At 60.5% G+C, this 19,577-nt stretch overlaps 1 protein-coding gene across 2 annotated transcripts; it reads left to right on the forward strand.

Moving 5' to 3' along the window:
• Positions 1-953: 953 nt before the first annotated feature.
• On the forward strand, positions 954-14,760 carry EXOC3L4 (exocyst complex component 3 like 4). Of its 2 annotated transcripts, XM_037984584.2 has the most exons (13): positions 954-1,520; positions 2,391-2,678; positions 3,958-4,367; positions 5,893-6,547; positions 7,804-7,915; positions 8,130-8,252; positions 8,598-8,698; positions 8,852-8,932; positions 10,643-10,757; positions 11,281-11,400; positions 11,488-11,640; positions 12,252-12,373; positions 13,751-14,760. In XM_037984584.2, exons 1-13 carry the CDS (start codon positions 1,468-1,470, stop codon positions 13,941-13,943), a joined length of 2,526 nt encoding a protein of 841 aa, XP_037840512.2. In that variant the 5' UTR covers positions 954-1,467; the 3' UTR covers positions 13,944-14,760. The 2 variants fall into 2 exon arrangements, with proteins under 2 accessions (XP_037840512.2, XP_072867440.1); XM_073011339.1 differs by lacking the exon at positions 11,488-11,640 and having other exon boundaries at positions 13,751-14,255.
• Positions 14,761-19,577: the final 4,817 nt, after the last annotated feature.

Raw genomic sequence — 19,577 nt, forward strand, 5'->3', positions numbered from 1 at the left:
CCCTTTTATTATCTCTGATAATTTTCAGTCTCAGATTTTCTAAGCCAACAATCATATCACCTATGAATAATGACAATTTAATCTGCTCCTTCCCAGTGTTTACATCTCTTATCTATTTTTCTTTCCTTATTGCCTTAACTTGTTCTTCCAGGCAAATGTTGAGGATTCGGAGTGGTGAGAACAAACATCCTTGTCATTTTCCTTATTTGCAGGGGCTGGAATGAAAAGGAAAGCTTACAAGGAAAGCTTTCAAAACCTGGTTTTACACGTGCCTGGGTTTATATCCCGATCATTGTCCCTCCCGCTGTGCTCTCAGGCGATAGATGATTGGCTATTTCTTTACCTCCTCTTTTTGCCTAATTAGCATTTTTTGAGCTCTCTTAACTACCTGATTGGTCGGGTGTGAGCTAAGTTGCAAGCCCTGTATTTAAAGGTGGATGCAGACACCTTCCCAGCTAGGCTTAGGGATTCTTAGTCGGACTAGGAAATCCAGTTAGTCCTGTCCCTCAGTCCCCCTCTCAACAGGAAAACCCAAGTGCTGTTGGGGAGGTTGGTCGACGACCGCTCTAACTGCTAGGCAAGATTCTTATGACTGATCCTAGGAGGCAGCATCGAGGGGGCCTGGAAAGGAGAGCGGCTCGGAGGCTGTGATCAGGTGAAGGTGGATTGCAGGTGCGGAAGTGAGAGGGGACAAGCCCTGCACAGGGCTTCAGCCCAGGGCACAGTACAGGCAGTCACCTGCAGAGGCTCCTTTGGAGCCTTGAGGAGTGGAGCGATGGCCCAGTCCCAGCGTAGGTGGGGAGGCTGGGGGGTGGGTGAGCACTGCAGAGTGATCGGGAGGATGAGGAGCAGCTACGGGAAGGAAGGTCTAGGGGAAAGCGGGGAGTAGAAGCTGAGGCTGGGGGTAGGGAGGGTGGGGAAGTTCAGACTTGACTTCCCGGTCACAGCTAGGGTGGCCCAGGGTGGGAGGTCTCAGTGACTGTGTCTCTGGGTGGTTTCTTGCCCCTGCTGCTGGCCCCACAAAGGGTGTATTAGCCTGACCTGGGGAGAGTGGGACCCGGGGCTCAGGCCGGGCCTCAGTCTCCAGGGTCTTGCAATCAGGGAGCAGCAGCATAGGAGCCGGGGGCCCCCTGGACCCTCCAGGCACTGGAGACAGAGAGACACAGAGAGAAAAGAGCCAGAGACAGTCCATGGGGGTGTGGGGAGGCAGGCACAGGGAGAGGCCAGGCGAGAGCCTTGGGGGGTGGAGGAGGGAGCTGAGAGGGGCCTTCAGGTCTCAGCCCCGCAGGCGCCAGCATGGCAGCAGGCAGGCCAGTCAGAGGAGGCAGGGCGACCCTGACACCGATGTTCCCCCTGCTTCCAGGCTGTGCTCTGGGGTGAGAGGGGTAGATGGACAGAGGCTGCCAGGCCAGTGCAGGAGGGCCACATCATCACAGGGACAATGCCGAGTGCCCACTGAGCGGATAGATGGTGACGGCAGGTGGTGCGAGGCATCTGAACCCCGAGGTCCTGAAATCCAGGTCAGATTTGGCGAACAAACAGGGTGCAGAAAAGGGAATGGCCGGAGGGGAGGCTGGAGGCTGGGCGTGCAGCTGGGAGGACAGGGAGGAGGCTGGTGGGATGCAGGTTGTCCGTGAACCCCAGGGGAAGCTGGTGAGCTGTCATCAGTGAGAGGTAGAGGTGGAGGAAGGAGGTTCCAGGATGGATGCCTGGCTGTGGGGCTCGGGCAGGAGGGAACCACGGAAGGGCTTAAAGCAGGGGAGTGACCTGGCTGGACTTTTGCTTTGGGAAGGTCAAGAATGGCTTGGGAAGCTGTTGGGAGCTGCAGGGTCAAATGAGGCATGACTGGAGGCTGAGAGGCCATCTAGGGACCTTACTGGCCCTTCAGCGAAGTTCTGGTATGGGACAAAAGCAGGCTGAGTGGCCCCCATGCCTCTGCCTATGTAACCTCCTAAGAGATTCACCCGCACAGCTGCCCCTCCTTTCCTGGCCTTCCTCTAGGCTTCCTGGGAGAGGACCTCCACATCTGACCCCACTCTGGGACCTGCTGACACCTTGGGTCTCCCCGCTGGGAGGGGGGCTTCTGGGCAGCAGTTCTGACTCCCTGGAGGTGGAGACACGGCCGGTCCTGCCTCTGCTCCCAGCTCCGGGCAGGTTCCCCAGCCTGAGCTACGTGGCCAGGGGCAGACTCTGTCCCTCTGTGAACCTCAGGTTCCTCGTCTGTGAAACAGGCAAACGACACCCCCTAACTTTGTTGTCACAGTAGCTGATCTGTGTCAGGCATCGACGTGGGCACACAGTAGGTGCTTACTAAGTGTGAGCTCTCCCAAACAAGGCGGCGGGGCTTGACTTGTCCTTGCTCCACATCCCGGCCTCGGTCCCCTTGACAGGGGTGGATGCGGCGTGTGCCGAACCGAACCGTTCTCTTCACGACACCCCTGCCTGGCTGGGCGCCAGCCCCCATGCCAAGCACGGAGGGGCACCAGGGAAAGAGAGGGGAATGGAGGCTGGGACAGATGGCGCCCTAAAGTGTGTGGGTCACGTCCGAATCAGGCAGCGTCCCTGAACCCTGGCGCTGGGGGAAGTCGACAACCTGTGGCCAGGGCGGGGCTGATAAGCCCCATCAATCACCTGGCTGCCTCTCCCACCCGGCCTCCATCCAGCTGCTTAGAAGGAAGGTAGGTAGGCCTCTGCTGGACCCAGCAGGCACCTTGCTGGAGGGTGAGGGTGGGTGGGGGTCTGGGCCCTCCTCCCCTTGGTGTCATTCCACTCCAGCAAACTGGGGCCTGGGAAGGCACACTTCCTGCCTGATGTCACCCAAGGGTTGGGTGGTGGGTCAGGCGGGGGCTTTGGTCCTGGCACCTGGGTGGGGGGCCCTGGGGCTGGGTTAGGGGCAGGTTCAGCCCTCCTTTGGCCCCAGTTTCTCCCAGGGGAAAGTGAGGCTTTGCCAGCCTAATGCCCTCCCCAACCCATGGCCCAGCTTGTGCAATGGGGTGGTTGGGAGGCCCCCTCCTCTCTCCCAACCTAAAGCCAAGAAAGCAACAGCTCCTAAGGCTGGAAGGGGGTGTGGGTGGAGCCTGGCAGGCCAGGGTGCTGAGGGCCCTGGGGGAGCAGGAGGAGCCGCAGCTCAGCCACTCCCATGTCCCTGGGACACCCCCCCATTCCCTGTGTTGGAGAGGGGCCAGAGCACGCTATGGTGAAGAGGGGGAGGAGTGGGGGGAGGGGGAGAGGCAATGGGTGGGAAACAGCGTTGAGAACCCCCCAGTCCCTGGTTAAATATAGACCCGAGGTTCCTCCTGCTGCTGGCCCTGCGGCTGCACAGCCATGATAAGCAGCAGGGTGGCCTTGGCCACTGCCCTCAGGCCCCACACCACCTCAGCAGACTCTGCGACACCCGGGGAAGGGGTGGGCTCTCATGGGGGTCCCTGCCCTCCCCTTTGAGCCAAAGTAGTCAGGCCTTTTGGGCTGAAGTGGGGTGAGCTGAGGAACCTGGAGGGCAGTGAAGGAGCTGGTGGGGGCTAGGGGGAGGGTTTTAGGCCTCAGGACCTAACATCTGGGAAGGCCTAGATGTGGCTGCTGGTCCTGCCCTCGCGTGTTGTGAGCTGTGGTCTGGACTGGGCCCCAGAACCTGCATGTCAATGCCCTTCTCCAATTCTAATGGGAGGGTCTGGCCTGGCGGGCTAAGTGATGGTGGGCACCTGGGGAGACCCTCTCTGGGGGATGGTCTCAGGAAAGGCTCCTGATGGAAGCAGCTGTCTATATCTCCGTGCCCAGCTGCGTCCTGGCACACTGAGGGCTCTCGCCAAGAGAGTGGCCTGGTGATGCTTCTTTTTGATAGCCTGAGGGCTGCCTCCTCTGGGGAGCCTTCCTTGACCAAGCCCCTGGGTGTGGCCAGGCCCCACAGGGCCACACCACGTTTCTGCGTCTGCTCCTGTGGCCACTCCTTCTTGCCCTCAGCTCTCCTGCTGCCAAGATGCCATCGCCACAGACAGAGACTCCTGGGCTGGAGCTGCAAAGTCCCAAGGAGGCTGAGGAGTCGCAGACTCCAGCTCAGGGCTCCCGGCGAACAAGCAGCAGGAAAGAGCCCAATGCCCACTGCAAGGATGGCACAAGACTGGGCCTGGGCACCTTGAGGCAGGCCTTCTCCCGGGCCAGCCAACGGGCTTTGACCCAGGTCTCCAAGGAGGATACGGGCCTGTTCCGGCAAAGCTCCTGCTCCCTGTTCCGGTCCTTCCGGCAAGCCCTGGATGAGGGCCCAGCTGCCGGCCATTTCCAGGCCACTCCTGAGGTGCCCTCGAGGGTCATGAATGGTGTCAGCCAGCAGGCATCCACTGGGGCAGCATCTGAGGAACTGAAACCTGAGGCAGGTAAGGGCCTCAGAAACAACACTAAATATGAAAGGAAACGGGTGAGAGGTTGGGGCAGCTGAGCTGAGGCTTCTGGAAAGGCTCTCCTCACTGGCTCCCCAAACCCCGGCCCCAGACACGTGCACTTATTTATTTATTTGAGACAGGGTCTCCACTCTGTCACCCAGGCTGGCATGCAGTGGTGCAATTATAGCTCACTGTGACCTTGACATCCTGGGCTCCAGCGATCCTCCCACCTCAGCTTCCTGGGTAGCTGGGACTACAGGTGTGAGCCACTGCACCTGGCTAAATTTTTTTTTTCTTTCTTTTTTTTTGAGACTGAGTCTCACTCTGTTGCCCAGGCTGGAGTGCAGTGGTGCAATCTTGGCTCACTGCAAACTCCACCTCCATGGTTCAAGTGATTCTTCTGCCTCAGGACCCCAAGTTGCTAGGACTACAGGCGCCCACCACCACACCTGGCTAAATTTTTTTTTTTTTGTATTTTTAGTAGAGATGGGGTTTCACCATATTGACCAGGCTGGTCTTGAGCTCCTGACCCCGTGATCTGCCCCCTTGGCCTCCCAAAGTGCTGGTATTACAGGCGGGAGCCACTGTGCCTGGCCTAATTTTTTAAATTTATTTTTATTTTTTGTAGAGATAAGGTCTTGCTATTTTGTCCAGGCTGGTCTCAAACTCCTGAGCTCACTCAATCCTCCTGCCTTGGCCTCCTGAAGTGCTGGGATTACAGGCGTGAGTCACCATGCCCAGCTGGACAATTGCACTTTAAATTCTTGCAATATCTCTGCAATGGGAGCCCCCCCATTGGGCAGATGAGAAAAGTGAGGCTCAGAGAGGTGGAGTGACTTGCCTCAAGTCTCACAGCATGGAGAATGGGACTTGAACCCAGATCTGCATGGCCGGCCATAGATACCCAGCCTCTCCATGACCTGTCATAGCCTGGCTCCTGGCCAAACTAGGGCCATGCACATAGCTGATCACAGGGTGGCAGAGAGTGCAAGGCTCGCAGAGGTACCCGGGGGGAAGGTCAGGGAGATTGGCCAGAGGAGGATACACTGGGGTTGGGAAGAGGGGGACACAGTAGAGGTGGAGAGCTCCTGTTGGGTGGAGGCTGGCGGATAGCCGGGAGCAGCAGGAATGTAAAGCTGGACAGGGCAGGAAACGCCCCGCCTGAGCTCCGACCCTATTAGACCTGCAGTCAGGGCTGAGCATGAGGCTATCGGGTCCGGCTCAGCTAGGAGTGGAAGGTGGGCATGGGAGCCAGGCGGAAGGTAGGGGTCGACCCAAATTGCTCTGTTCAGCCAGGCTTGGGGCCCCAGGGTCTGCCTCTTCAAAGGTGACTCCAAGGAAGGGTTCCTGGCAGCTGGGGTCTGTTGTTCCTGGAGCAGGCCTTCAGCTGGGCTGGGGCATCTGGTAGAGGCCAGGCAATCCAGCCCCGATGGACTGAGTCGCGGCCTGCAGGTCTTTGTCCAGGTCGGGGTCTTGGGGCGGTCTCTCTCACCGCCGCTCTTCTCGCCTGCCTGTGCAGAAGGCAAATCCGTGGCCGACCTCATTACTGAACGGCAACTGCTGGCGGCCTTCGAACAGCTTCTGCGCCTGGAGACATGGCTGGTGGCGGAGAAGGCCTCACGCACCTTTGAGCAGGACCCTACGGCCTTCGCGCGGCGCGCCATGGACGTGTGCCTGCATTACGACGGGCTGGCAGCCGAGCTCAGCGCCATCGTGGGCGAAACGCTGGGCAGCGACGGCGTGGACGCGGCCGTGCTGGCCGAGGTGGCCCGCGTGGTGAACGCAGAGGAGGAGGCCCACCCCTCGCCCCCCGACGACGGCGACTTCCTGCGCACGCCGCGCCACTGGCGCCAGCACTGGGAGGAGGCGGTGCGGCGGAGCGCTCAGGAGCGCGTGCGGCGGCCGGGCGCGGGGTGTTCCTCTGCGGCGGCGGAGGGCGCCTCGGGTCTGGCCCAGCTTCTGGCAGAGCTGGGCGTATTGGTTCGCCGCGATCTGCAGAAGGTGCGGCAGGAGGTGCAGCCCGCTTACGCGGCGGCCGGCTTTCCGGCGTGGGAAGTCTATCTTCGCGCCTTCCACAGCGCGGTGGCCCAGCGCCTCCAGGAACTCGCGCACGACGCCCGCGGCTGCGAGCAGCTCTATGTCCTGCTGGACTGGGCCGCCAACGTCTACGGCAGGTGAGCCTCGGCCAGGGCGCCAAGTGGTGAGGACGGCTGCCGCTTCCCCCGCAGGCCTTGGGGAGCCCGCTTTGAGGAGCACCAGGCCTTTCTTCTCTGTTCCCTCCCTGGGAGAGGGCTGAGAGCCGAGAACTTCGACATGCTTTCCTCGGCGGGTTAGGCCGTGGGGCGCTCCCGCCCCAGGTTTTCTAGGGGCCACGCATACACAGTTCCAGAATTTGAAAAGTTTCCGCGGGGAGGTTCCCATGGGAGTAGGGCCTGTGCTGGTCCACCAAGTGCCTTTGGGCGCATCAGAAAAGGGCACATCTTGGCCAGGCACCGTGGCTCACGCCTGTAATCCCAGCAGTTTGGGAGGCTGAGGGGGCTGATCACGTGTCAGGAGTTCGAAATCAGCCTGGCCAACACGGTGAAACCCCATCTCTACAAAAATACAAAAATTAGCCAGACATGGTGGCATGCACCTGTAATCTCAGCTATTCCGGAGGCTGAGATAGGAGAATCACTTAAACCCGGGAGGCGGAGGTTGCAGTGAGCCGAGATCACGCTACTGCACTCCAGCCTGGGCTACAGAGCAGGACTCAGTCTCAAAAAAAAAAAAAAAAAAAAAAAAAAAAAAGGAAAAAAGGAAAAAAGAAACAAAAGAAAAGCGAAAAGGGCACCCCGCTAGACCGGACTCAACCCCCGCGGGTTCGCAGCGCTTGGCGTGGGTTCAGCCGTGCTATCCCCTTTGGACGGGCGTCTGGGTTCAGCGTGCAGCCTGCGGGGAGCGGCCGCCTCTAGCTCTGTGCCTGGGGTGAGGGTGGATTGCGTCCCCTGCGGAGCGGTTCCCAGCCCCACCGGCAGGAGCGCCCGCGGAGGTGGGGGGGGGGGGGGCGTTGCCTGAAGTCCCGCACTCCTTAAATTTCTCCTTAAATTGTGTGGGGTCAGACCTATGTCCGCCCCGCTGTGGGCCTCCCCGCTGTGGATTGGAGGTTGACCGACCCCTGAGCTGTGTTTGAGGAGAAGGTGGAGTGCCATCTGGGTAGCCGCCCTTCAGCATTCTGCAGGAAAGCAGGAACCCAGCTGTCAGAGGCTTCCGGGGAGGGAGTGTGGCATGGCATCCTGGAGGCGTGTGTGCGTGTGCGTGTGTGTGTGTGTGTGTGTGTACAGATGCCCAGGTTCGGGATTAGCGTTAGACTTTGAGCCTGGCCAGAAGAGGGGCAGCTGCTGCTGCATCAGAGCCGCGCCCGCCCTCAGCCCCCTGCCCTGCCTTCCAGTCCTGACTTCCTGGGCCCCCCGGGCCTGACGCTGCCCGCCGAGCCCCTGCCCCCGCTCCTGGCGCCCGACGTGTGGGCCCGACTGGAGAGCGACTACACCAGCTTCCTGGAGGTCAGGCCGGGCGGGTCAGGCCGGGCGGGTCAGGCTGGAGGGGGCGGGCCCTGGGGGGATGTGCGGCGCCCAAGCTAGCCGCCGCCAGAGCTGGCGCTGGTTCATCCTGTGGCCCCCGGCGCGGGCTTGTGATCCGACAGGGCGGCCCTAATCCCGGACGGCGCGGGACGGAGTCCGGGAGGGTCTCACCGCGGCCCCATCCCTTCTCCCGCAGGCCAAGATCACAAGCTGCTTCGACAACATCTTGCAGCTGGAGCAGAGTCACTGGGCAGCCGCCAAGGACCCCGAGGTGCTGCAGGGCCTTTACCGGGCGCCGCTCTCCATGGACGTCCACATGGTGCGGCCGGGAGCAGGGGCTGAGAAGGGGCGTGTGTTCAAGCCTCATGCACGCGGTGGCGATACCCAGAACGAATTCCTATCCAGTCCCAACCAACCCTTCCGTTAGATGGGAGCCTGAGGCCCCACGTGGGGGGAAATCGGGGACCCCCGGCGCGCCGACGGGCTGGGAGGCTGCAGGGTGGGAGTTTGCAGGAGTTGACTCTTGGATGGGCGGCTGAAAGCTGGAGGAGCCAAGACTGAGAGACACAGCGGGGCGGGCTGGAGGTGTGGCGGGGCTACCAGGGGAGCCACGGCTTCAGGTCTTCGGCTGGGACGCACGCTCAGTGCAGGACTTCGCTCGCAGCTCGTGGCTGAGCACGTGAAGGCGGCCGGCGCCATCTCCGCGGAGCTGGAGGCCACCACCCTGCGAATCTGCACGCGGGCGCTCGGCCTCTTCGTGCCCAGGTGCGGACGCATCCTAAGTAGGGGAGCGACCCAGCCTGGTGTGCTCTGCAGGTGGGAGGGAGTCGTCTGCGTAGGGACCTGATTGGGAAGGTGGACCCAGGGTCATCGCGCAGCCAGGGAGGGTCCCCAAAGGCTCTGTGGATCCCGTCCTAGGTTTGAAAAGGCTTTTCTGGCGTCAGAGGCGGTGAGCGAGCCCCACCTGTGCGCCTACATCAACGCCTGCGAGGAGCTCAGGTAGGGCTCGCCCGCTCCTGCACAGGCGCGGTGTGGCCAGCAGGGGGCGCGCGAGCGCCGGGAAACTGGATGGAAGGGAGTGCGCGCGCGTGGAGGGGGCAGCGGTGAGGAGTGTGTGTGTGTCTGTGTGTTGGTGGATCTGAGGAGTGTGTGTGCGTGTGTGCAGCAGAGTTGAGGGGTGTGTGTGTGTGCGTGATGGAGCTGAGGGTGCGTGTGTGTGTGCATGTGTGGAGAGCTGAGGGTGGGTGATGTGCGTGTGTTTGGCAGAGCTGAGGGGTGTGTGTGTGTGTGTCAGAGCTAAGAGGTGTGTGTGCATGTGCGTACAGGGGTGGAACTGAGTGGTGTGTGTGTCAGAGCTGAAGGGCGTGTGCCGTGTGCGTGTGTGTGTGTCCATCTGAGCGGAGGCCCTGGGGGAGTGTGGGCGGCTCTTCAAGGCTGAGCAGAGGTCGAGGGGTTCCAGCTCCCTGCCTGCTGCCCTGGGTTCCGTTTTTCCCTCCCTTCATCCCAGACTGCATTTCTTCCATTTTGGGACACCTCCTCCTCTGGGAAGCCTCCCTCAGCCTGCACCCTGGGCTGTGCTGGGGTGAGGTCTGGGTCTCTGTGATCCCAGAAGGCAGAGGCCCTCCCTGTGGGCTGCCAGTGGCTGTCGGCCTTCTGTGCCCTGAGCTCCAGGCCAGGCCTCAACAGATGCAGCAGCACAGAGGGCAGCCAGCGTTGGAGGCACAGACTGAGCCACCCCATCTGGGTTCATCCTTTTTCAAAAGTTTGTAAATTGTAATGTCCCGAAGGACTTCTCATTTATCTGACTTCAGAGAGCAGCTGTGCCACCTGCTGGCTGTGTGCTCAGGGACAAGCCACCTCCCCTCTGTAGCTCTTTTGCCACCTGTCAAATAGGATCAGAGCACCTGCTCCCTGGGGCGTTGTGGGAACTCTGTGCCTTAGGAGACTCAGTTCCCATTGGCTCTTTGTGAGCATTCGTGAGTGCCAGGCACTTTGTGAATGCCTTCCCTGCCTGACGTCTCTGCTCCCAAGTGCAGTGTACCCACGCACAGGTGCAGCGCACAGGCCTGGAAAGGAGGTGCCGCTTGCCCATGGCCGTGCAGCTGGGAAGTGGCAGAGCTGAGACTTGAACTTGGCCTGCCTATATCCAAAGCATGACCATGAGGCACGGCTTCTCCAACACTATCTTGTCCTTAATCTGTGCCAGGCTTGTCCTTGGCCCTGGGACCCTGGGGTTTCAGCTCCAAGGAGCGTTCTCTGACCCTTGGTAGGCAACCTCTGGCCAAACCCTTGATGGAACTCCAGCCTGCCCTACTGTGTCCCTGGCTGTGGGGACTAGGTGTAGCCTGGCCCTCAGTTTCCTCAACAGTGAAATAGGGACATTGTCACGTTCAGGGGGCAGTTATGAGGCTCAAGGTAGGGTGTGTTCAGGCATGGCTATGCCACAGTTTATTACCAAGAGGGGTGGAAGGTCTGTCCCAGAGCTGCCAGAGGGGAAAGGGTCACCCACCCCTGACCCGCCCCTCTGTGACTGGCTCCCTGGGCTTCTGTGCTGTCCCCCACTTGACTCTGCTTGCAGGCAGCTACACTGGGGAGCCCCACGGGCTGCCCTTCACATTGTAGTGTCAGTGAGTGGAGCTGTGTGCCTGGCCCTGTTCCCCAGCCTGGTCTCCCTTGCCCACCTCATCGCTGGTCCTGGCCACTCCGCAGGACCAGTATTCTCTCTAGGTTCCCAGGAACTCAAGAGGAGCTGGAGAAGCCCCTGGTGGCGGCCACCTGCAGCTTCCAGAAGCACCTGCTTCAGGGCTTGCAGCGTGAGTTGCAGGTGACTATGACAGGCCCTCTGTCCCCCCTTCCCATGCCCAGGAGGTACCCCCTTTTTCCTAGAGCCTGGAGGCCCAGGTCGCAGCATTCATTTATTCCAGGGGCCAGCTCATGGGCATGTGCAGGGTAGTGGGCAGGGGACCCAGGTGAGGTCCCAGCTGAGCAGGGGCGGCTGGGAGACGCCTGCCTTCTCACTTCAGTCTCCAGCTCTTAATGGTCACCCCCGAAGTCTGGGATGGTGGGTCCACGGATCCAGGCCCAGGGTCCTCACCCAGTCCCTCCAGGCTTCCCTGGGGCACACCCTGAGCAGATCTGACTGGACACACTCAAACCCTGCCCCTGGATCGTGGGGCCCGGGAGACGCATTCTGGGAAAGGGCTCCTGATATAACCTGTGGCTAGGAGAGGGAATGGCAGCCCAAACCCAGGAGGGAAGGGGTCAGGAGTGGCACACTGGGCTTCGAGGGAGGGGTTAGGTTGGGGGGGTAGTGCACATTTGCAGACTCCCAGCCCCTCTTTCCCCAGCCGCTTTTCAGGGTTGTGTGCACCAGGGACTGGCTGACGCAGGACTGGCTGCGTCCCCTCATGGACAAGGTAGTGAGGTTCACCGGGCATCTCCAGCGTGTGGCCCAGCCACGGGCACAGGTACCACAAGGGGGAGGGCCCTGGCAGGGCTGTGCCCATGGTTGGGGCTGTTGACTCGGACCCTGACCCTGACCCTGGGTCGCCCAGGAGACTCTGCAGGAGGTGCACCGGTTTGTGGTCCGTGAGTACCTGGCACAGGCGCTGAGGCCACGGAAGCGGTTCTGGGCCATGGAGCGCATGCGTGGCTCCCAGAAGATGAGCCTGGATGCCCAGGCCATCAGCGACACCTTCCAGGGCCTGGTAGGGGCGACATCTGACTGCCCCTCGGTGCTCGCCTCTGTGTGGGGAGGGGTGGCAGTGACTAGGGCCATAGCGCCAGAAGGGCTTTTGGCGGGAGTGGTTCTCCTGACGCTGGATCAGGTGAAACAGGCACTGGGGCGCCTGTGGGGCTGGGGGGTGGGGGGAACCAGGTGGGAGGGTGGCATTTTGCAGACATTTGCATACAGTTTGCAGGGCCGCAGGGAAGGGGCGAAGGTCACAGCCCCATCTCACGGTCAGGGTCTGTGGGAGTTGTTCCCCACCTCAGGCCAGAACCCTCAGAGTGGGGGCACCAGTGCCACCTGCATACCCCTTGTCTGCCCCCAGCAGCAGCACGCTCAGGCTGGCCTCGGTTTTCCTGTCCGAGAAGGATGGGATGGGAGGGGAGATGAATGCTGTGTGGCACGAGCCCTTGGTGCCCAGGCACGCTCCTGTTCTGTTTTGGGGGAGGCAGTCCCAGCACCGAGCTGAAGTGACTGCGGGAGGGCTGACGCTGCGGGAGGGCTGACCTTTCGCTGACCTGGTGCTCCTGCAGGAGTTGGAGCAAGGGTGGGGAGAGGGCTCCTGGGGCAGGTGGCAGTTCTGTCTCGCAGGGTTCCGAGGCCACATGGTTGGACCAAGCCATCCAGTGCGTGGCCGAGATCCTGGGCGAGACTTACAAAGACGACATCCAGCGGCACCTGGAGACTCTCATCCGGAGCTACCCCGACATCCGGTGCGTACCCTACCTGCTTCCATTAACTTCCTACCAGAGCTTCGGGGCCAAGGGGCTGGTATTGGAGGGACCCCAGCCCGTACCTGACTGCCCAGGGGCCTGGAGACCAGAGGCAAGAGGTAGGCCTGGATCCTCAGACCCTCAAGGCTGGAGGGGGTATGGAGAGCACCCCTTCCTTCTCCTAATCTGTTCTCGGCCATCCTCCATCAGCCCTACGGGGGGTGGCACACCTCCAGTCCTGGAATCCAAGGGGGAAGGCAGGCCCCCCACCCCTGGGGAGGAAGCCCTCTCTGAAAGTCAGGGGATTCTGAGATCGGGTCAGGAGGAAGGGTTTTGATCCCGGGTTGTGCTGGGGCAATGGTGAGTCATCCAAGCTTTTGGAAATCCCAGTTCAAATCTCTCCAATTCCATTCGTTTGAAGATTCTGGGATGTGGAGCTCACAGAAAGTCCCTGGTTCATCCCCTTCCCTGGGCCACCCTGCCATGGGGTGGGGACAGATTCCCTGACCCCAGCTGGCCTGTATTCCAGGCTGTGGCTCAGAGAGAGAGTGGCCCTCATGGCACCCTGGGGGTTCCCCTCCAACTACTCCCCCACCCCGTCAGCCCATCACCCGCAGCTGCATCACCCCCTCCCTCCCTCTCCACCACCTGACCCTGGTCTCCCTCCTTCCCTCTCCCTCCACCCTGTCCCCGTGTCTCCCTCCCTCCCTCCCTCTCCACCACCTGACCCTGGTCTCCCTCCCTCCCTCCCCCTCCACCCTGTCCCCGTGTCTCCCTCCCTCCCTCCTTCTCCACCCTGTCCCTGTGTCTCCCCCCCTCCCCCTCCACCCTGTCCCTGTGTCTCCCTCCCTCCCTCCTTCTCCACCCTGTCCCTGTGTCTCCCCCCCTCCCTCTCCACCCTGTCCCTGTGTCTCCCTCCCTCCCTCCCTCTCCACCCGGCCCCTGTGTCTCCCTCCCTCCCTCTCCACCCTGCCCCCCCACCCCGTGGCTCCCTCCCTCTCCACCCTGCCCCCCCACCCCGTGGCTCCCTCCCTCCCTCTCCACCCTGCCCCCCCACCCCGTGGCTCCCTCCCTCCCTCTCCACCCTGTCGTCGGGTCTCCCTCTGTGCCTCTGCGTGGGCTCTTCCCCACTCTGCACACCCCTCCCCTGTGACCCTTCAAGCCCAGCTATGGTGGCCCCCCCTCCCCTGCCGGCCCACGCTCTGCCCCCTCCCCCAGCACAGCTCTTCCTGGCCTCAGTCAATCTGACCTCCCTGACCGACTCCTGGAATGCAGAGTGACTCACGCTAACTCCCAAGCCCATGGGTTCCCCTCATCCTGGGGCTGGGGATGTTGCGGAGGTGTAAGCCTGCAGTGAGCGCCGGCTTGTCTCTGCAGGCGGGACCACATACTGGCCATTCTGGCGCTGCGCCGACTGGGCTGCCGGCGGAACCAGCGTCTCTTGCAGCACACCCAAGACCTGCTGAGAGCTGCAGCTGGGGTGGTGGGTGCGGAGGCCCCCCGGGGCCGTGTGCTCTTTGAGGAGATCAAGGTGCCCAGTGCCATGGCTGTGCGGATCACCTGTATCTAGTTCTCTCTGGCTCGAGAGCGGGCCGGCCGCCGGCAGGGGGCTGTGGTCAGTGGGGGTCAGCCAGGAGCCCAGGGAGTCACTCTGGGCCCTGCCCCCAACTCTGACACTGCAGTTAGGGAATTTTCGTCGTCAGCAGCCAAGCACAGCTGTCTGGCCAGAAGGAGCAGCCGTGCAGAAGGCATTTCAGGCGTTGGTCGGGAGTGTTTTGGGGCCACAGAGCTCTCAGTGCTGCCTGTCATGGGGAGCCTCCCGCCCGACTGTCCGGCTTCACCCTCCAGTCTGAAAGTGAAGAGCAGAGTATTTATTTAAAAAATAAATGTGAATTAAAATGGTGCCTCCCTAAGCAGTGGGCAGGGGATGGGAGGCCTGGGTCCCGGTGTGCCGAAGGGCCAGGCCGGAGGCTCTCTGGTGACACCATTTGGTGGGTGGCCCTCTGGTGCCCGTGGGACCCATGGGAAGACTGAGGCAGGTCCAGAGCAGGGAAGGCTCATGCCTGTGGCTGCCCCCACCACGGCCCGGGTCCACTGGCCTTGTGCCCGCTCAGCCTCGTCTCAGCCAAGGCAGAGTCGGGGCTTCCTGGGGACAAAAAGAGGCCAAGACTGGTTCTGCAGCTTGAAGAATTTGGGTTAGATGTGGGAGGGACTTCCCAGCAGTGAAAGTTGTCAAGTTACTGCAGGGGGTGTGTCACCCATGGAGTGTGTGTCCGGGAGTGACCATGAGGTGTCAGCAACGGAGGCAAGCGTAAGGAGACTGCTGCAGCGTGCACCTGCATCCCCGCTTCTCCGCAAAGCTGCCCCTGAAACTTGAAGCCTTGAAGCCTGCGGGCTGGGTTGCTGGGAAACCCATTTGCATTGGCAGCCGGGCTTGCTGGGGAGGCTGAAAGTTGAGATGGGGAGATTTCCAGGGAGCAGCTGAGACAGGTGGTGACAGGTGCCCCTCCCAGCCCTCCACAGTGGGCCCCCATCGTGTCTCTGGGCCTGACCCTGACCCTGGCGGGAGTGGGGGGCAGGTGACCGCAGGTGGGCTAAGGTTCCAAGAGCTCCACGAATTTGGGTCGCCTGAGGACAGGGTAAGGGGTCTGAAAGCCTCTGGTGCCAGGCAGACAGGGGGCGTGTCTCTCCCTGTTCCCTCCAGGCCCCCTCCCTGCACTGTGGACAGTCAGGGGGCAGTTCCCCAGGCAGACCTGCCGCGGTTCCTATGCCAGGGCTGGGACCTGGAGCCTGAGTCTTGCTGGGGCTAGAGCCTGGGGGTTGAGTGCCCAGGGCTTGTCTGTCTCTTCTGGGAGCAAGTGCTGGGGCAGTACCCTCCTCCATGGAGGCCAGGAGCAGGGCAGGCTGGGGCAAGGGAATATCCAGATGTCCCCTGGCAGGGTGGGGCAGGCGGGGCAGGAATGAGGAAGTGGGAGGGTTGGGGTTCCCCATCTCCAGGGTTGAGGGGGGCGGGTGTGTGATGCTAGTGCCGATAAGCGATTCCCGTCCCTGGTGGGAGGACTGAGGCTGGCAGAGAACAGAGGTCGGCACTGCGTCGTCGTGCTGCGGATCTTCCCAGCCAGGCGCCAGAGGGCATGTCTTTTCCTAGGGGAGGGGTCCAAGAGATGGCAAGTGATTGACAGGTCGGCCTCTCCCCTGCTTGACCCCACCCCTGACCTGGTGGTGGCCATGAGTGTCCCAGGCAGGGTGCATCAGAGGGGAGAAGGGAGGGCTTGGCCTGGTCTGGTCCTGGTCAGGTTCTCTCCAAGGAGCTCCTGCCACTCCCTTCCCCACGCTTCTGTCTCAGACTCCTCACTGAGGAGCTGGAGCCGGAGGGTCCTGGGGCTGGGCTGTGGGGTTGGGGAGGGGGTTCTGTCCTGGCTCTGCCACTTCCCACCTGTGAGAATGCAGGCAGGTTCCTTTATCTCACTATGCCTCAGTTTTTTCCAGCTGTGAAATGGGAGTGCTGTCAGTGCCTCCTTGACTGGGGAGGGTGAAGTCAGAGCCAGTCATAAGGCCAGGGCCCTGGCCTCTCTGTGATGCCCACCTACAGGAAGGCCCTGGGCACCCTGGGGTTGGGGTGGTGGGGTGCTGAGGCTGGAGCAAAACCTGAGTGGAGGTCACTGCAGGGGGAGGCCCCAAGAGAGGCTGGGAAGAGGTGCTGACGGCTGAGCAGCTGATGGCAGAGGGAGGGGGCCAGCTTAGACCGTGAGAGTTCCTAGGCCTGGATACAGGAAGTCAGGGTTTTCCTGGCAGGAACTGTGTGCACATGTGTACCTGTATCTCCATTCCAGGAGGGTGTGTGTGCCATGTGTGCAGATCCTCGTGAGTCCAGTGGTGCCTGGGGCTGGGGGCTGCAGGCTGGAACTTCCCAGGCCAAGCCAGGCTGAGCTGGGGGTGGGATGGCAGCTCCTAGAGGACGCAGTCAGGGAAGCTGGGGGTAGAGGCGGGGCCGAGACCAGGGCATCCTGGGTGCCTCAGTCCTGGGGTCTGGCCACTGGCCTTTCTGCCCCAGGGGGTGGAGGCGGAGCCCATGAGACCTTGCAATGAGCCTAGAGTGCTTCCTTGGCCATCTGTTGTCCAGGCCAAGCCTGCAGGGTGCGGGCTGGCTCTCAGAGAGGTACTTGGGTTCTCATCAGCCAGGTCATCTGGCTGATAAGCAAGTGTGTGTGTGTCTGTGCACGTGCACCTATGTGCACCAGCCCCTGCCAGCACCCCCAGGATGGAGGCCCTTGCCCAGTCTCCTCACTCCTCTCAGAAAGCAAGCAGCCTGGAATCATCCTACTTGCCCCCAAGCTCAGCCCCTGGCCCCCAGCCTCTGCCAGCCACCTGTTCCCTGCTGCATGGCCCCGTTCTCCTCCCTCTTCAGGGCTAGCTGGGCTTCCCCCAGTGCCACCGTGGCCTGAGTCTTCTGCATGTCCTGGGGTTCCCTCTGGTCTCTGTCCCTGAGCTTGAGGTCCTTGAGACTGGGTCTGCTCTGTGAATCTTCTGGGGCCCCACCCGAGGCCCAACTCTGGGGGCAGAGAGAAGATACGGGGGGCAGAGAGAAGATACAGAGAACCCACATGCCCCAGGCCCGCATGCTCTGGTCTGCAGAGATGATCCACTGTGTGTGTGTGTATTTGTATGTGTATGTATATATACGTGTGTATGTGTGTGTGTGTGTGTGCTGCACGCACACACACCTGCTGGCCCAGGGACAGCGTGCGTAGGGTGAAAGGAGACTGGAGAGCTCAGGCTGGGGCCCAGCAGCCCTCCACGGCCATCTCTTCCTCCTGGTCTTCATGTGTCTGGGCCTGTCCCCTGCTTGAGTGTGTCATGTGGGAGACACACGAGGCTGAGCCATGCAGGCCTGTGTTCCAGTCTCAGCTCTGCCCCTTCCAGCCGGGGGACCGATCCAGTCTTCTTGTTGGTAATGTGAGAGGGAGTGCCCAGTAGGGAGCCAGTGAACCTGTCCACAGCAGTCCTGGCAAGAGAGTGTGCTGTGAGTGGCGGACCGTGTGTCTCCTCCAGGCCTGCATAGCTCACCCTCTTCCTTCCTCACCTGGTGACCCCAGCCCCTTCCTTCCTGGCTTCAGTACTCAGCAGGCCCCTGTACATGGTGGCAATATCCCCAGCGGCTGGAAGGTGACTGCAGGACCCCTCACCACTGCCCACATTGGGAGAGGAGGCTGCAGGGTCCCCAAGGCTACCCCCGTCCTCAATCAAACTTCCTTCCTTTGCCACCACAAAGAAGCCCCAGGGCCGCCGTCGGTGCACACAGCTCACAGGCCATCATGAGGCCCAGGGGGTGGCCAGGAGTGGCCTGCCTCATAACACTGCCCGTGCCCGCCCTTCCCTGTGGAAGACTGGTCAGTGAGCACCTGCCAGCCACTGTGCTGCAATAAGACGGCCACTGCAGAGGGCAGGGTCCACAGCGCCCCAGGTCACAGGACCAGAGCTCGCTGGGAGCCACCCAAATCTCAGCCTGGCCTCCTGGGACCCTGGTCTTGTGAAACACTTGGAGGGAACTGAAACTTGGACAAGTCACACACACCCCTCGGTCCATCCTCTCCTGGGCCCTGGGGGCCTGGGCCTCTCCAGGAACACCCTCCCTTCTGTCTGCACATATGCCCACCCGTCTAGTAACAGCCTTAAAAATGTGTTAAATGCTGAATAATGTTTTGGGTAACAATACATTCACATAGGTCAAAATGTAAAAGATATGCAAAGGGTATAAGGTAAAAAGTCTCCTTCTTATCTCTAGTCTTCCTGCTCCCATTCCCAGAAGTAACCAAGGTTCCTTGCAGGACACTTGAGTTGTTAAAAAGTGATTCTTGCCCAAGGAATTTATATGAACAGTGACATTCTGGGCATCGGTGAGGAAACTGTTTTTGCTGGAGGTGGTTGGGAGGATAGGGCAGTCGTTTCTTTTTTTCTTTTCCTTTTTTTTTTTTTTTGAGATGAAGTCTCACTCTGTCACCCAGGCTGTAGTGCAGTGGCATGATCTCAGCTCATTACAACCTCTGCCTCCCAGGTTCAAGTGATTCTGCTGCCTCAGCCTCCCAAGTAGCTGGGATTATAGGCACCCACCACCTTGCCTTACTAATTTTTTTATTTTTAGTAGAGACAGGGTTTCACCATGTTGGTCAGGCTGGTCTCAACTCCTGACCTCAAATGATCCGCCCGCCTCAGCCTCCCGGAGTGCTGGGATCACAGGCGTGAGCCACTGCACCTGGCCTGGGCAGTCATTCTTGATCCCTGTAAACATCAAATGAGGAACTCAAGGCTCTTAGATGGATAGAATCCTCAAATAATGGACTCAGGATCTTAGGGAAGACAAAGGTCACCAGTAGAGGGTCGTGACTGCAAGTTGTCCAAGTTCTTGGCGTTTTGAACAAAGAATCGGACAAAATGCCCAGCAAAACAAAGAAAGAATGAAGCAACAAAAGAACGAAAGCAGGGATTTACTGAAAATGAAAGTACACTCCACAGTGTGGGAGTGGACCGAGCAGTGGCTCAACAGTCCAAATACAGAATCCTGTTGAGTCCAAATATCCCCTAGAAGTTTCCTGTTGGCCACTTCATGCTCATCTCATGTAAATGAAGTGGTGGTCTGCAATCAGTCTGATTTGTTGCAGAAAGCAGCCAACCAGAGGCTGAAGTGAAGTTACAAAGGTCACACTCCTGTGCAAACATCTGATTGGTTGTAAAAAGCAACCAATCAGAGGCTAGGGTGAGGCTGGCGCGGTGGCTCAAGCCTGTGATCCCAGCAGTTTGGGAGGCTGAGGCGGGAGGATCACCTGAGATCAGGAGTTCAAGACCAGCCTGGCCAATATGGTGAAACACTGTCTCTACTAAAAATACAAAAAAATTAGCTGGGCATGGTGGTGGGCACCTATAATCTCAGCTATTCAGGAAACTGAGGCAGGAGAATCACTTGAACCCGGGGGCAGAGGTTGCAGTGAACGGAGATGGCACCATTGCACTCCAGCCTCCCTAGTAGGTGGGATTACAGGTGCCCACCACCATGCCCAGCTAATTTTTTGTATGCGTTTTCCTTTCAATATAGTTCTAGGAATTTGGCATGAAACAGCCTTAGGTTCCCTGCCTCCAGACCCTATTCTCCTGCCTCATCATGAGAAGCCCTGCTGTTTGTGGGGTGCCCAGTGTGTGCCAGACTCTG

Source organism: Chlorocebus sabaeus, chromosome 24 (genome assembly GCF_047675955.1).
Source record: "Chlorocebus sabaeus isolate Y175 chromosome 24, mChlSab1.0.hap1, whole genome shotgun sequence".
Lineage (NCBI taxonomy): Eukaryota > Metazoa > Chordata > Mammalia > Primates > Cercopithecidae > Chlorocebus > Chlorocebus sabaeus.